Source organism: Sorex araneus, chromosome 1 (assembly GCF_027595985.1).
Source record: "Sorex araneus isolate mSorAra2 chromosome 1, mSorAra2.pri, whole genome shotgun sequence".
Taxonomy (NCBI): Eukaryota; Metazoa; Chordata; class Mammalia; order Eulipotyphla; family Soricidae; genus Sorex; species Sorex araneus.
The window spans coordinates 411,357,069-411,374,947 of record NC_073302.1 but is presented as its reverse complement, the minus strand read 5'-3'; the positions used below and the strand labels follow the sequence as shown (position 1 = coordinate 411,374,947).

General features: G+C 47.2%; 1 protein-coding gene across 1 annotated transcript; it reads right to left on the bottom strand.

Annotated features, from left to right (window-relative positions):
- Positions 1–4: 4 nt before the first annotated feature.
- Positions 5–746, bottom strand: LOC129399683 (uncharacterized). The gene has a single exon (XM_055120646.1). The coding sequence runs from the start codon at positions 458–460 to the stop codon at positions 5–7; it is 456 nt and encodes a 151-aa protein (XP_054976621.1). The 5' UTR covers positions 461–746.
- Positions 747–17,879: the final 17,133 nt, after the last annotated feature.

Below are 17,879 nucleotides of genomic sequence, written 5' to 3'. Positions count from 1 at the left end.
AGGATCAGCCGATGGAGCTGCACTTTTTACTGGTGCGTCTGTGCGGCGGGCGGCAGAGGGGCGAGTCTTCGGCTAACAACAGAGGCGAGAAGCGGCGGGGGTGAGAGTGGGCGGTGGCGGCAGCAGAAATCCCCGTGAAGAGCTGTGATCGGAAACGATACATGTTTCTCTCTAGCGCGGGAGCTAAGGCGGGGCGGGCGAGGCCACGACGCCTTAAGTAGCAAGCCCGTCGTCCGTCGTCACCATCCGTGGGAGGGATTCGAACTCTGGCCGGCCAATCGCCGCACATCTCCCCACCCGAGCCCCGTTTCGGGCCACCCGGGGGCGGGGAGGCCGCCCGCCAATCCCCTGCTGCAAACCCAGCGCCCCCGGGGAACGGGTCTTGGGGGCCCGCTCTGCAGGCTGGGAAATGTATGCCCCGGGCGGCGCCTCCCTCCGGAGGGGGCGGGGGGCGGTGCATTTCTGCGCGCCGGGCCCCCTGCCTGGGGGCGGCGCCGACAGCCCACTTGGAACCGACTCGGGAGTGGTCCGATGAGCAATGCTGCAGGTATTCCTGATGACGGCGGTCCGCTTCCAGCCGGGAATGACGCGGCCGGCGTGGCTCCTGTGTCCCCGGCGGCGGCGGCGGCGGCGGCTCGCGTGCCGCTCTCGAGTCCTTGCAATCTTGACCCACCCCTGCCTGCCAGACCTCACCCCCGGCCCTGCCCTACCCACGTTGGGGAAACATTTTTATGGTTTTAGTGAGCGCTCGCGCCGCCCGCAGTCGGATGAATAAATAAAACGGTGTGCTGTCGCCGACTTCGTTTTGCAGTCCCGGTTCGTGAGTTTCACCGGCACCCTAGTGCTCCAGCCGCTTCGCTGGTGTCTGACTTTTTCACGCGGATGTGCCCTTTGACTATTAATCTCTGCTCGCTTCGGAGGTCAACCTGGGACAAAGGTTGATTTCTGAGAACTGAACAGCCGGTGGAAACAAACATGAGCTATAAATAACCAATATTCACAAATATTTGTTGTTTTCCAGGGTGCTCCAAGATCTGCCTTCCTTATGTCGTTTGTCATGTCACTTCGGACCTGTGATTAGGTTCGTGCTTGTGACAGATCCGACTCACTGACTCACCCCTTCAGTACGTGACTGATTCTCCACACTCCAAGTTCCTCCTCTTTTCAACTCCCTTTTGGCACGTTGAACCTGAAGGTCCCACACACACGTCAGTCCATGATCTCTTACAGTATGTCTTCTCTCTGTCTTCTCTTTGTCTAGTCACAAAGCACAATGCTCCTACCTGTCAAAATGCAAAACCTCAGGCTCATACAGAGTTCCCCTTTCTGGTGCTCCCCTAAAGTTTTGCAATAAACCCTATTTATATTTGTGTCTTATTCTTCAATTGCACATGACTTTAGCTCATACTTGGGCACTTGAAGGAATGTCCTCATGATAGTGTTGCAAGATCTGTATCCCTTACTCAACCTTTTCACATACATTAATAGCTGCTCAAAAGAATCCCTGGTTGGGCTGGGGGCGGGGGAGGGGGGTTACTAGAGAGGTAATCAGAAGGCAAGTCTCTGATCTTGCATGTGGTGTATGCAGGTTCTGTTCTCAGCACTGCATATGATCTTTCTAAGCACAGAGCCAGGAATAGCCCCTAAGGACCAAAAAAAGCACTCCCCCCCCAAAAATCCCTTGGTTCTTTATTACTAATACATTAAATGTCAACTCTTGTTACCTGGCATCCACACTCCCTTTCCAGCTCTGCCTTCCACTGCCTCACCTGCTCTGTTCTGCAGGACACTGGCCCTGCCTTCCGCCCTATTTTACCCCTCACATTGTTCTATGTTCCTGTAATGCCCTTCCCTCCATCTTTATCTTATAGTATTTTACACATCTCCCAAGCCCCAGTTCAAGTGTCAGCTCCTTCATAAAGCCTCCTACTAGAATGAGTACTTCCAACTCATAATTCCTAACATTCTTTGGAATGCTCTAATGGCACATATTCTGCCCCTGAGACTACACTCCCTTTGAAAAATGCTATACAAAGGGTAACACTTCAGGGTGACGTTTAATCCCGAAGCAGAAAATAAATGGCAAAGAGCAGGTAAACCAGACTGGAAGTGTATGGTCTTAGTGCACACTGAGTGGAATGACACAATATTAGGACATAGAACTGTAACTTAGTAACCACTTTATACCCAGGCAATCATTTTGTTACTATGCACCCAGACTCAGTGTGCAGCTTCGGGATGTTTAAACATGTGCTGTGCCAATCACTGGGACATGCTCCTTTTATCTGCATCTATTCCCATTGAATTCGTGATTTTCTTGCGGCAGGTTTAGCTATGGCCTACCACATACACATGTTTCACCTTTGTGAGCACTTCTATCCCCTCATAGAGTTACCCGCTCCCCAAGGTAAGAATCTGGCTTCAATCATGTCTTTCATGGCATATTAAAAAGAAATTTGTTTGGGGCTGGAGTAATAGCACAGCAGGTAGGGCGTTTGCCTTACATGGGGCCAACCTGGGTTCGAATCCCAGCATCCCATATGGTCCCCTGAGCACCGCCAGGGGTAATTCCTGAGTGCAGAGCCAGGAGTAACCCCTGTGCATCACCAGGTGTGACCCAAAAAGAAAAAAAAAATTGTCTTCTGGACCAGGGTGATAGTATAGGCGGTATGGCATTTGACTGGGTTTGATTCCTGTTTCCCAAGCCCACCAGGAGTGATTCCTGAGTGCAGAGCTAGGAGCAAGGCTCATATGACCACCTCCCAGGTGTGGCCCAAACACAGAAAATAAATAAATGTTTAAAAAAACAGTTTCTTTGTAATTAAATATAGTATATATTAAAGGAACACTTAAGAGCTAGGTGTGAACTCAGTTTTTCTGGGTCAAGAAAAGGGAGAAGGGGCTGGAGAGATAGTACAAGTAAGGCACTTGCCTTGCATGTAGCCAACTTGGGTTCAATCCTTGGCATCCCATATATCCTCCCAAATACCCCCAGGAGTAATTCCTGAGCGCAAGCCAGGCGTTACCCACCAGGTGTGCCCCCCCCCACCACCATCACCAAAGAAAAAGAAATGTTACCTCTAGCTCACAGAAATTTGTAGCAAAGTTAGCCCGCTAGTGCTTCCCAGGTTGGGACGTTCCAGAAGGCATGGTGAGAGAGGTACAAGCTCAGCTCTGCGCAGGCTCAGCTCTGCACACAGGCAGTGACAGGGCTTCAGGTGCTGGCCCCTCTGGCCCCTCTGTACTTAAATTTGTGGCCCACAGAGCCAGAGACAAGGCCAGTCTGTCCATGTTCCCCCTCTGCTGAATCATTTGGCTGCAGCAGCATCTGGGTTGCTATATTGTTGCCGGCTGAGCTGGATGCTACATCTTTCTCTGTTTCTGTCTCAATTGCCAGCCCTTATTTCTCTGGTTTTCCAGCCTGCTCATGTAAAAGTTAAAGAATACTGGGTTACAGTTTCTTGCAGTTACGATGCATAACCTGGCTTTTTGCAATCCTTGGTCCAGAAGGCTACTTGCATCTCTGAACATCAGATCCCATGTATATACATGTATAGACTCTTCCTTTGAGCTTGGCAGCAAAGTGGCAGAATTTAAAGCAGGTCCTCGGAGCCAGAGAGCTAGTTCAATGGGCTGAGTGTGTGTTCTGCAGTCAGGAGTCCCAGATTCAGTGCCCAGGAGCACTGAATTGACCCCCTGATAACTGTCGAAAGTGACCCATGAGCACCAAGCTAGGAATAATTACTGGTGGGTAGGACCCCTAAAACTATATATATATATATATATATATATATATATATATATATATATATATATAGTGTCAATGTTAATCAGTTTGAGGAGCGATAGCACAGCGGTTGGGCTTTCGCCTTTCACGCGGCCGACCCGAGTTCGATTTCTCTGCCCCTCTCGGAGAGCCCGGTAAGCTACCGAGAGTATCGGAGCCCGCGCGGCAGCACCTGGCAAGCTACCCATGCATATTGGATATGCCAAAAACAGTAACAATAAGTCTCTCAGTGAGACGTTACTGGTGCCCACTCGAACAAATCGATGAGCAACGGGATGACAATATATAGTGTCACCTACTTGTACCAATTGTCACCTACTTGTACCAAGTGCTGTCCTGGCAGCTCTGCTGGGTGGGACCCCGGCACCTTGACACAGTGCATGAGCTCCCGAGCACTGGAACCGGATTTGCATAAGCACCTCACTTCAAAAGTGGGCAAGCCCCACCAAGGAGCGCCCAGAAACGACCCCCTGGGGATCTTTTGTGTTATTGCTAGATGGTGTGTGAACACCACATCTGAAAGAGTGACCTCTGCTAGCATGTGTGCAAATATTACTCCTGAAGTGGCCAACTCCTGGCAAACACCATGAGTGAGTGTACAAGCACCACAACTGGTGTAGTGACCCCAGTCACACTTAACTGCTATAAGAGAGAAAGCAGGGAAAGACTTAATACCTAGGGGCAGGAGACAGTACAGGGTCTATAGTGCTTGCCGTGCATGCGGCCAACTCTGGCTCTGTGCCCAGCATCACACGGCCCTGAAGACCACTGGGAGTGACCCCTGCAGTCAGTAAAATGCCCTGAGCACTGCTGGGTGTGGCCCAAATTCAGGAAAAATGTAGTTAGGCCTAATATTAAAACATTAGGAATAGGCTTGTTTGTAACCGAACCTTTTGCTTTTAAATAGTTTTTATTTTACCAAAAATAATACAAGTTATATTACTTTGGTTCTGCTTTGGGGCAGGGATTGGGGTTCGGGATGGAAACACCCTAAATATGGTGGTAGGAAGGTGTAACGGTGGTGAGATTGGTGTTTGAATATTAAATGTAATCAAATATTGTGAACTACTTTATAAAATTTAAAAATGTTTTAAATAATACAAGATCACATTTACTGCAAGCAGTTACATGATCAGAAGTCAGCTATTCTAAAAGCAAAATTGAGGCACAAGTAGGTGGAAACACACATTTACATAGTAGATAGTCTGTCCAATTCTGTTTTATAGGTGACCAGCACAATACACAGTTCTATGGGTTTTTGTTTCAGCACCTAGGAAATCCAACCCCCAAACAGCCAAATTCATTCAAATAATCAGCAGGCTTTCAGGGCTCTACGCAACAAGCCGAATTCACTGGCGTGCAGTTTCAAAGACAATGGTCGAGCCAGCTTATCATCCAGTCTTCAACTGCAAGGGCGAAGCCCACAACAGACCAAGCAAGAATTCAGAGCTCTCCGGATCCCACCAGAAACCAGAGGCTGAGTGGGCGTTCAGTCACGCAGCAAAAGCTAGTCACCTTTCCCATTGCCTTTGTGTCCTAGGGCACCGCTAGCCGCATCCTTTTGAGACGTACAGTCAGTGAAGGACAAGCACTTCAAGTAAGCTTATTCACCAAGAATCAGCCGAGGCTTCTGGGAAAAACACACTGAGACACAACATATGGCCCCGTTATTCACCCCATAGACACATTGTTATTTAAACTGTTTGCCTTTGCTAAGAATGAGGATGCACTGAATATGCTGGGAGCAGCTGGGCCTCACCTGGAGACTGAAGTATCCAGATGTCATCTTCACTAGGGGTGGGTATATTGTGTGGGGAGGAGGGGCCTGGGCCACACCCCAAAGGTGCTCAGGCTGTGCCCTTCCTGCTATACTTTCTCTCTGGCCCTGGAACAACAAACAGATTAGCCCGCCTCCACAGTCACCTTGTACTGGCCTTTATTATTATTATTATTATTATCAATTTTGCTTTTTAAAAAAATTTTGGTTTTTTGGCCACACTAGCAATGTTTAGGGGTGACTCCTGGCTCTGCACTCAGGAATTACTCCTGGCAGTGCTCAGGGACGTAGATGGGATGGATTCCAGGGACCAAACCCAGGTCAGCCACATGCAAAGCAAGTGCCGTCCCAGTTGTCCTATCGCTCTGGCCCCATGTGTTTGCCTTCTGAAACAAAGAGGACCCACCAGGCAGGGCATCAGAAGGCCAAAGACAGCCATTTGCAAGGGAAGGATTTTATTGACTTATGGAATTCAGTGCAAACAGGAGCAGTGCTCAAATCTATCTGTCTATGCCCCCTCCACCCTCCACATCCTGTTTTTTATTTATACAGGTAAAAGGAAAAGCTGAACATTACTTTCTTGGGGCCAGAGTGATAGCATAGTGGGTCGGGTGCTTGCCTTGCATGCAGCCTATCCAAGTTTGATCCCCGGCATCCCATATGGTTTCCTGAGCCCACCAGGAGTGATCCCTGTGTACAGAGGCAGGAATAAACCTTGAGCACCACCACGTGTGGCCCCAAAACTCACCCCTCACAATTTCTTTTTTTGGGGGGTTGCACAGGAGTTACTCCTGGCGGTGTTCAGGGGACCCTATGGGATATTGGGAATCAAACCTGGTCAGCCGTGTGCAAGGCAAACACCCTACCCACTGTGCTGTCACTCCAGCCCCCTCACAATTTTTTTCCTCTTTTGTCCGTTTCTTGAAAAATAGGAGGTGAGCTTGAGACAATCAGTGTGGATCTTGAGGAAAACCGAAAGGTCTAGAAACAGGACAATAATGTGCCTTCAGTGTTTTCCTCCCAAAAACTGATTTATAACGGGTCTGAGATTCCTGTAGCTGTTCTGAAGTGTAAAAGGCAAAGCAAGTGGGAAGGGGTGGAAAATCTTGAATTTCTGCTTGTTCATCCTTTCTGAAGAATCTGTGAAACTTTTCCTTTTTCTTTTTGGGTCACACCCAGCGATGCACAGGGGTTATTCCTGGCTCTGCACTCAGTTACTCCAGGTGGTGCTCAGGGGACCACATGGGGTGCTGGGAATCGAACCCAGGTCAGCCGCGTGCAAGGCAAATGCCCTACCCACTGTGCTACAACACCAGCCCCTGAATCTGTGGAACTTATTTGCTGCCACTGAAAAGGTGTTTCTGAAAAAATAAGTATGAATTAATGATTTTTGTCTCACCCAACTTATTATCATATCCCTGCCCTTTTAGGGCCATTATTTTATCTACATTTTAACTTTAGATCAGTTTAAGTACTAAAAGGGTTCAGTCATAGTTCTGTCCTTATATTACAATGTGTTGTACTGGCAGTTGTTGTTTGTTGTTTTAATTTGGTTTGTTTTTGCAGCCAAGCCTGGCAGTGCTGGAGATGATACTACCCTGTCAGGGGTCACTCCCAGGGGCGCTTGGGGCCCCATTCATATTAGTACTGCAGCCTGCTTCACAAACAACGTTCCAACCCTTAAACCATCTCCCTGGCCCAGCTGCAGTGGTTAACAGTCATTTTGCAACATAATAAAGGAAACTCAGACTCCAAACAACACTGAGTTCTCAAATTACTGCCAATACCAGGAGGAAAGGAAAACAACAAAAATGGCTTTGTCTTTGCTGGGTTTTGCTTTTTTATTCAAAGAACAGTGACTTCTTCCTGTGTCACATTCACTGAAGTCAGTCACATGTTGATCTCTGGCAGAAAAGAGTCCAGGATATTAATACGTCTAGTGGGTTACTGGAATATCCTGGATAATATGAAGTTCTGTTGACACAAAGAAAGAACTGTGAACGTGTTGAACACTGGCATAGTACCATTTGCGTCATGTACTATGAAGCAAAGTAGTTCTCCTATGCCTTAAAATTCTAAAAATTGCAATTTTTTTGTTGTCAACTTTATCCATTGCCTCTTCCTTCTTATTCAGAAAGACTTATGTCCCATAAAACAGTCCTCCATTAAACTTTGCATCAAACAGCTATCACCATCATGGGAAGTAATGCTCAAATGTTGCAGAGATATTTTTGATAGTAATCTTTTTTTCTTTTTTTTTGCTTTTCGGGTCACACCCAGCAATGCACAGGGGTTGCTCCTGGCTTTGCACTCAGGAATTACTCCTGGCGGTGCTTGGGGGACCATATAGAATGCTGGGAATCGAACCCGGGTTGGCCGCATGCAAGTCAAATTGCTTCAGCCCCAATTTTTGATAGTAATCTGAGTTTGTTGGCATCCCTTGTTAGCGTTCTCAACTCTCACTGGGTCCTTATATTTGGAGTTGGGCTCCAAGTGAAGAAGTGCAAATAGCTCAGTATTACAGGTGTTCGCTTCTCTCATGGCAGGAGCCTGAAAGGTTTTCCTTGAATGACGTTGGTCACTGATTGCATGGAATTCTTTACAAAACATTAAGCAGAAGTCAGTGTTTCCCAGATTCTCCTAAGACCTGTTCAGCTCTCCTAACAACACCAGCCATTCCCTTCTCCCCTGGGCCCTCTGCATGCCTCTGGGCTCGCCGTTCTCAAGCCTCTTGACCTTGACAATGTTTGGACCCTTCTCACTCCTAGACTGTAGGTACTCTGCTCTTTGTAGCTCAGAATACAGAACTTGTACCACCTCAGACTTTTGTCACCACTCTCCCTTCTGCCTGATAGCACCTCCCCTCCCCCCTGCCCCCCTCAACTTCCAAGGTGACCTTTCAGATCTCAACTAACCCCTACAGCAAGAGACCTTGCTCTTCACCCCCCTTTCTAATGTAGCCCCCGACCCCACGCACCTCACCCAGCCAGTGTAATTCTTAAAAATTACATTCTACTACTAGAACTTTTTTTTTTTTCACTTTTTGGGTCACATCCAGCATTGCACAGGGGTTACTCCTGGCTCATGCACTCAGGAATTACTCCTGGTGGTGCTCAGGGGAACATATGGGATGCTGGGAATCGAACCCAGGTCGGCTGCATGTAAGGCAAATACCCTACCCACTGTGCTATCGCTCCAGCCCCCACTACTAGAACTCTTGTAGTTTTCATTGCCTCTCTGACCTACCAGGAGGATAGAGGTATGTGAGCTGAGAGCTTCTCTTTTATTCCTTGCTCCAGTCTTCAGTACTAGGACTTATTGGGTAATCAGTGAATGTTTACTGACAGAAGAGATCACTGAAGGTCAGCTTTCCGCCTAGGAGAGACATCCTGATCCCAGAGGACACCCCTTCAAACCATCTCCCTACTCCCTACCCCCTCCCCAACACTCTGCGACGTTCAAGGCTTACTCCTGACTCTGTCCTCCGAGATGACTCCTGGCAGGACTGTGGGGACCGTCTGGGATACCGGGGATCAACTTCAGGTTGGCCACGTGCAAGGCAGGTGCCCCATGTGCTGTACTATCACTCTGACCCTGCTCCCTTCCCTACTTAATTGAGTTACCGCTCTCCTGGTGCCCTGCGGTACCCTTCTTACAATAGCATCGATTACAGCTATTGCAATTCTCGATTACATCTCCACATCCCCATCAGACACAAATCGAGCAGAGTTAAATGTCATCATCTCTGACTCAGATGCCAGGCTTTACCAGTGCCAGGTGGCACTTTTTTGTTTGTTTGTTTTCCAAATCAAAAAGAGAGACCCAGGCCCTCAGCTTGATGTTTAGCAGTGAGCTAGAATTCACCCCCCCACTTCCCTTCAGTAGGACCCAGTTATACCACTGTCCGAACAACCAGTCCTGGCAGATAATAATTGGACAATTCATTGAGGGAACGAATTTCCTCTGTCTCTGCGAAATTTTCTTAAAGAAAAAGAAACTAAGGTGTAGCGAAGGAGGAGATTAGAAGTTATAGATACAGGGGCTGGAGAGATAGTGCAACGGGTGAGGTGCTTGCCTTGCATGTGACTGGCCCTGGTTTGATCTCTGGCATCCCATGTGGCCCCCTAAGCACTGCCAGGAGTGATTCCTGACCAAAAAGCCAAGAGTAACCCCAGAGTATCACCAGGTTTGGCCTCCAGACCTCCCTAAATGTAAGATAGAAGATATGGATCTAATTTCATATCACATTCAGCGTTGGAGCAGTTGCCTTGCAGGTTCCAGGCCCTGTGTTTGATCTCCCAAACCACCTTCTCATCTGGGGTTGTGCTCCCCAGCGAGTGAGACCCCCACATCCCCGGTATCAAGAGGTCACTTGAGGGGCACTATTCAAGATTCTCTCTTTCTAAAAGGTAAAAGGTTATTTTATTTTATTTTATATTATTTTATTTTATTTTGCTTTTTGGGTCACACTCGGCAATGCACAGGGGTTACTCCTGGCTCATGCACTCAGGAATTACTCCAAGTGGTGCTCAGGGGACCATATGGGATGCTGGGAATGGAACCCATTCCCAATGCAAGGCAAATGCCCTACCCGCTGTGCTATTGCTCCAGCCCCAAGATTCTCTCGTTCTTTCTTATTTTTTCAGACACCAGCTTAAGGAGGCTTGACACAAGAGTTCTGGATGTGTTTCACGCATATAATTTGATGAGTTTGGAGATAATTTGATACCTAAGAAATTGTCACCAAAATCAAGGCCACAAACCTATCACCTCCATGAGTCCGTTCCCCAGGCCCCTTTTTTTGTGGTGAGAAGAACGCTTAAGAGTTTCTTTTCAGGGCTGGAGCGATAGCACAGCGGGTAGGGCGTTTGCCTTGCACGCGGCCGACCCGGGTTCGAATCCCAGCATCCCATATGGTCCCCTGAGCACGGCCAGGGGTGATTCCTGAGTGCAGAGCCAGGAGTAACCCCTGTGCATCGCCAGGTGTGACCCAAAAAGCAAAAAAAAAAAAAAAAAAAAAAAAAAAAAAAAAAGAGTTTCTTTTCAGACATCTTGTGTACTTCTTACAACAGTCCTATGTCGGGAAGACCAGTTGTACCATTCTGCAGGTGAAGAAACGAGCGGAGGGAGGTTTTGTAACTTCTCCAAGTTCACGACATCAGTAAACAGTGAGTCTGCGATAAAGCCTTGGGCTTGCCCTTGGGCTTGTCCTTGGCTGGCCTGGCCACATGGGGCTGCCTGCTTTTTCCCAGGAGCCCTGTCATTTTGCAGTCCTGCCCGGACAGTTCCATCTAGGCAAAGTCTTGCCTTGTTCCTCCTTTTTAGTGTCCCTTGGCCTTGTGTTATTCATGCTGAAGGACCGCTTGGAAGATTTAGATTTTTTTCCTGGTTTTTCGAAGACTGCAGCACAACTAGATTCCAAAAATTGTAATATTTTTCAACCAAATCATTGAATTATCAATTTATTATCGTTCTTTTGGGTTACATTGCTTTTTTTACTTCTTAAACATTCACCAGACATTTTAATGTTCGGCATGACTTGTTTTGTTGTAGTTACTGCTTTTGTTATTGTTGCCACACTTGGCACCCAGTTGGAGCTGGGCGCTTCAACCAATTTGGTGCTCAGGGGTCCCTCCCAGGCGTGTTCAGGGGTCTATGCAGGGCCAGGAATCAAAGCCGGGGCCACACACATGCAAGGCAAATGCTCTGTCACCAAGCCACACCCCTAGCCCAGCTTTTACTTTTCTTCATAATTTTCATTTCATTGTTAACTTTTATGCTTTTGGTGTCCAAAGTTATTGCACCTCCACCAACACCAAAGCACAAGGATTACCACTTCCTCCACCCCCACCCCAGAATGCCGCCATCACCTGCACTTTCGTACTTAGTTGTTTGTTTTTTTTGGAGGAGGATGTTTGGGCTATACCCAACTGTGCCTCTGGGCTTACTGGCTCTGCTCAAGGATCTCTCCTGGCAAAGCTGGGGGGATGATATGCCGTGCTGGGATCAAGGCAAGGAAGTGCCTTAACACCTGGACTATCTCTCTGGCCCCTACTTTTCTTTTTGCAAGCTTTTTTCTTATTGCCAGGAATAGTGACAATGCACAGTGTTGAAACCCATTTCTTTTGAGAAAGGGCACAGTGGCCAATTTAGTTATAATTCCTTAGTCCTTGGCCAGAGAGATGAGAGCACAGGGGGTAGGGCTCTTTGGTCCCCAGGCACATCCAACAGTGACTCCTGAGCACAGAGCCAGGAATGATCCCTGAAAAGGGCCATGTGTCACCCAATTTCCCCTCGATAAAAGCAACAACAAAAAAATCCTCACTTTTTAAAATGTATTTTGTTTGACTTGTTTCTTATTGGGTAGGAGATATTTTCTACATAATTTTTAATTTTAAAATTGCATGCTTTCTCTAATGAAATTTCTAATAAATAAGTTACAGGAAGTAATGTAGTAATGTTCAGGGCTGGAAAGATAATAACCAGGGTTAAGTCACGTGATTGATCCATTTAGCCCCCAGCACCACGTATGATCCCTTGAGAACAGCCAGGAGTGATCCATGAACAAAGAGTGAAGAGTAAAGCCCTGATCACCACTGGGTGTGTCTTCACCCCCCCCACCCCACCCCTGCCTCCAAAAAAACCTCCAGCACTGCAAGGTGGACTGTTCCAATACTGCATAGAGTTGGGAAAAAAGCTAATCTTCCTCTATCCCTCTAGGTTCACAAGGCTTGGAAATAATTACATTGACTCAAGAGCAATTAGCAAGTGAAAAACAAAAAAGATAAACTTTAATTATGTGAGCCAGGCGCCCATAGAAGATGACCTTGTCTTCTTGTAGTCCTCCGAGGCTGTTTGTGGAAAGGGTAATAAAACTGAACAAAGAACTTGACAATTGAAAGAAGAGAAAAAGGAATTTTGCAGAGCTTTTGTACAGATGCATTTTCATTTTAAAAAAAAACCCATATGTTTTGCAAACTGGAATCCTGTGATCAGAGGCTGCCTCCCACCTCTCAGACCACCACAGAGGTTTAGTTTCTATTTATGAGGGGATTGATGATTAGGCAAATCATCATTCTTTGAGCTCCCTCTCTCCTCTTCTTTCAATTCAATATACCACATAGGCACATCCAGGGCTCTCCTGACCTTGACTTGAACTGTAGTTGCCATCTGGGGGAGGTAGGGGCTTCTCGAGCAGTGCTGGGGCCATGGGCCCACTCCCAGAGGTGCTCACCAGTCTGTGCCATCTGACAGACAGGCTTGACCAGCAGTGCAGTGCCGTGTCCCGCCATGCTGTCGGCTACCATGGCTATCCCACCCCTGCTCGGGAGCTCAGACTCAACTCAGGGCACCTGCCCAAGCTGCAGAGCCATCTCCTGGCCCTCCAGGGCTTAACTCCCAGCATCCCGTATGGTCCCCTGAGCACTGCCAGGAGTAATTCCTGAATGCAGAGCCAGAAACAATTCTGAACACTACTGGGATGGCCGAAAAACAAACAAACAAAAAAAGTTTTATAATCTTTAAACCAACATTCACTTGTCTTGCCAATACTGTGCTAAAACCTTACAAAGACATTACAGGCCAGAAAGGTAGTGCAGGGGTTAAGTTGCCTACTGTGCACTCGCTGACCGGGGTTTGGTCCGCTGAACCCCTAAGCACCATCAGGAGTGATCCCTGAGCACAGAGCCAGGAGTGAGCCCTGAGCACAGAGCCAGGAGTGAGCCCTGAGCACAGCCAGGTGTGCTCCAAAAATCCCTACACTCTCCCCAAACAAAAGATTTACATGAGTGCAGGGTCCCTGATCCGTGACACCTGAATCTGGCAAGAAGGGTTAGCAGGAAGTAACCTGGCCTGCCCCGCCCTCTGAGCCTACCTGGAGTAGCTAGGTTCACCCCTCAGGGATATGTGTGAGCAAGGAGCCCCCTCCCCACCCCACACCGCATCAACCTCTGAGTGGTCCACAGGCTCCCCAGAGCAAATGGCTCCAAATTTCTCTTTTGGAGAAGTCACCTTGCCCCAGAGAACCTCCATTTTCTCATCCATAAATTGAAGCAAATCATTCCTGCCCCATTATGTCACTGGACTCTCATAAAAATAAAATGAGATCATTGTGTCAAGGACTTTGTGCCTGTCAGCGACTCTTTAATAACGAGTCACTCCCTGCGTTAAACGAAGGATAGAATGAAATGCTTCTCTGCTGATGGATTTTAAACATCCCTTAGCAAGGGGAGGGCTTGGGTGGGATGCCTAGCCTTGGGGAAAGGGGTGCATGGCGCACAGGTGACGTGAGGTAGGTAGAGAACCAGCAGGGAACCCCATGGAATGAGTTTTGGAAGGAGTTAAGCCAAGATGTCAACTGAAGGGGAGTTCTGTTGCCTGGTCCAAGTGACCCAGCCCAGATTTTTAAGACCAGCCTGAGGTTCCAACTCCAGATGACCCAAACCCAGCCCAAACTCAATAACTAGACTCCCTCAAAAAAACATTCAGCAGGATCCAAGGCCTGGTACGGAAAATCAACAGGGCTCAAATATCCTTTTTTTTTTTTTTTTTGACAGTGCCCTGGTCACAAGACTCTTAGCTACATAGAAATCTGCCAAGCCAAGGCAGATGAAAACCATATGAAACAAGCTTGAGGTAGTACACGTTCCACCCTGGTGTTCCCTGCATCCTAACCTGGGCTGTGCGGTTCCTTCCTTTACTTCAAGGGGCCCTCTCCTCTCGACACAATTCTCTCTGGGCATATTGATTTTTTTTTTTTTGGAAGGGGGGCTGGTGAGGGGATAGACCTAACAGTGGTTAGGATTTACTGCTATCTCTGTGCTCAGGGGTCACTCTTGGCTCTGTGCTCACGATACCATATACCATACTGAGGATTAAACCCCAATCATCTACATTTCTTTTTTTTTTCTTTTCAATAAGTTATTTGCTTCCGTCACTGTTTGTATCCATCTGAAATTCTTTTCTGTGGACAAGCCTGAAAAACCCGGGCAGAGGCCAGCACTGAGTTTTCCCTTGCCCCTGTCTGAGCCCACAACTCCTTGGAATCTCTCCAGTAGGGACAAGTTTCCCTGCCACATAGCTCTGGTTGATCATTGGCTCACTCGCTTCTTAGGCTTCTCACCAACAACACCACAACCTGAATTTGATCTCTGGTGCTGCATCACCCTCTGAGCACTGACAGGTGTATCCCTGGAGGCTATGAGTACTGTCAAGGTCCTTGGTTGACAGTACTTGGTCCTTGAGCATCACCAGGGTGACAGGTGTCCCCCAGCACTACTGGGCCCAAGCTGCATCACCAGGCTTGGCAGTGAACCATTCAGCCTGGCTGTCCAAGTGTCACCAGGAGCAGGCCCCCAAATCCTTGAGTGCTGCTTGGAAGCAGCCTCCCCTAAATAAAAACAAAAACAAGGGAAGATCTTTTGACTAGGAGAGGTAAGTAGCCTGATCCTTAAGGACAAGTCATTTGATGAAGTCAAAAAAGGGACCCAACATTCTCCTGAAAAACCTCATTGGCACCTACATATTTTATATATTATTGGAATGTCAACAGGTTTTGGATTGAGACAGATCAAATCAAAATGCTCTGACCAGGGCCAGAATCATACTCTAGGGGGTAGTGTACTTGCACACTACTGACCCAGGTATTATCCCTGGTACCTCATTTGATCCCCTAGCCCCTGTAGGAGTGATCCCATCCCTGATTGCAGAGCCAGGACTAAGCCCTAACCACTATCAAGTAATGCCCCCCAAACAAAATTTAAAACTGTTAAATGCTCTTACAACTTATCAGGCTAGTGAGCTTATGTATGGCCCTTTTGTTTGTATGTTTGTGGGCCATACCCATCGGTCCTCAGGGTTACTCCGAGCTCTGTGCTTGGGGTCACTCGTGATAATGCTCAGGCACAGTACAGTGCCAGGAATCAACTCCAGGCCTCTGGCATGAAGTATACTTCAGCCTGTTGAGCTCTCTCTCCAGTTCCAAGATATATGATATGAGTCCCAGTTTTCTCATTTATAAATCAGATTTTTTTGTTCCTGGGAATTAAGCATTAGAACTGAAAAAAAAATCCACAATTTGCTTGGATTTTGAGCATAAAAGATGCATTGGTGACTGGCCCACATTCAAAAGAACAAAAGCAACCGGTGTTGGCACGGATTTGGGGAGAAAGAGACTCTCCTTCACTGCTGGTGGGAATGCCGACTGGTTCAGCCCTTTTGGAAAACAATATGGATGATTCTCAAAAAATTAGAAATTGAGCTCCCATTTGACCCAGCAATACCACTCCTAGGAATATATCCCAGAAAGGCAAAAAGGTATAGTAGAAATGACATTTGCATTTGTATGTTCATTGCAGCACTGTTTGCAATAGCCAAAATCTGGAAAAAACCAGAGTGCCCAAAAACAGAGGACTGGTTAAAGAGACTTTGGTACATCTACACAATGGAATACTATGCAGCTGTTAGAAAAGATGAAGTCATGAAATTTGCATGTAAGTGGATCAACATGGAAAGTATCATGTTAAGTGAAATGAGTCAGAAAGAGAGAGACAGACATAGAAAGATCGCACTCATCTGCGGAATATAAAATAACAGAGTGGGAGACTAACACCCAAGAGTAGTAGAGATAAGGACCAGGAGGTCTGCCCCATAGCTTGGAAACTGGCCTCACATGCTGAGGGAAAAGGCAGCTGAGATAAAGAAGGGAACACCAAGTAGAGGTTATGGGAGGACCCATTCGGGTTGAAAGCTGCATGTCGAAAGTAGACTATAGACCGAACATGATGGCCACTCAATACCTCTATTACAAACTATAACACCCAAAAGGAGAGTGAACAAAAGGGAATGCCCTGCCGCAGAGGCAGGGTGGGGTGGGTGGTGGGGGATGGGGTGTGGGGGGTGAGAGGAATACTGGGAACATTGGTGGAGAAGATTGGGCACTGGTGGAGGGATGGGTAAACTATCACTGTATGACTGAAATGCAAAAATGAAAGTTCATAAATTTGTAACTGTACCTCACCGTGATTCACTAATAAAAATTTTTTTAAAAAAGATACATTGGTGAATAAAAAGTGGTTATTATCTTGCCTACCAGACATGAAAAAAAAAAGAAGCTACTTTGTAGGGAGGAAAAATCAACAGGGTTGTAGGGAGAAGCACAGACAAGAGACAGCGTTGCTGACTTGGGATGGGTTTCTGCTTCCAGGTAGTAGAACTTCTGGAAGTTCTTTGGAGTTCTTAAATAAACTCTTTGTGCTTAAATTAAGTCTAGTCATTTTCTATTTCTCTGAAGCCAGAATGCTCATTAGATTATCTCGTCATGTCCTTGTTTTTCCTCAGTCTAGTGTCTCTTGGAGGACTATCTAGGCAGTTTCCAGCTCCTGGGACTGGTAAGGCCTCTGAAAGTCTTGGACGAAAGGTAGTACCTGAAAGGAAGAGGTACAGGACCTGGCCCCATAGTTAAAGTTGCTGAACACATGCTTTGCACAGAGGAGGTCCCATTTCATACCCCCGGAATCAGAGTTGAACTGCTGGGAGCAAATCCTTGACCATGCAGCTGGGAGCAGCCCCACAGCATGCTGGGTGTGTCTCCAAAACTGGGGCTAAGAAATGAAAAAGGAACATTCCCCAACTTGGGAGGCATGTCAGTTTTTCTTTAAATTATGGAGAATGAGTGAACTGCCAGATGCATCATCCAGGGTATCACGAGCCAATCTACAAAAAGAACTCTTGAGAGGAGGAAAGACAGGTAGAGCTTGGGGGTAGAGTGCCTACCTTGCAGACAGAGATCACATCCAGTAGTGCTCAAGGCTTATTCGCAGCTCTGTGCTCAGGGATCAGTCCTGGCAGGGCTCGGAGAGCATATGGGGTGTGAGGGATCCGGCCTGGCACTGGCCATGTTCAAGGCAAACTCCTTACCTATCATACCATCTCTTTAGCCCCATCTGATTTTTTTTTTTTTTGAGCAATAGCACAGGGGGTCAGGCATTTGCCTTGCACTCGGCTAACCCTGGCTCGATTCCTCTGTTCCTCTTGGAGAGCCTGGCAAACTACCGAAAGTATCCCACCTTCACGGCAGAGCTTGGCAAGCTACCCGTGGCGTATTTGACATGCCCAAAACAGTAACTGGTGCCCAATTGAGCAAATCGATGAACAACAGGACAACAGTGTGACAGGGCAACAGTGCTATTATAGTTTATGTAACATGCTTACAGTAGTGTTGATATGAATTATCATAACTCAGCATGAGAAGGGGGCACTGAAGTTCAGCATACTCTACTCCCTCATTCTTGTGTCCAAAAAGGATTTTATGGAGAG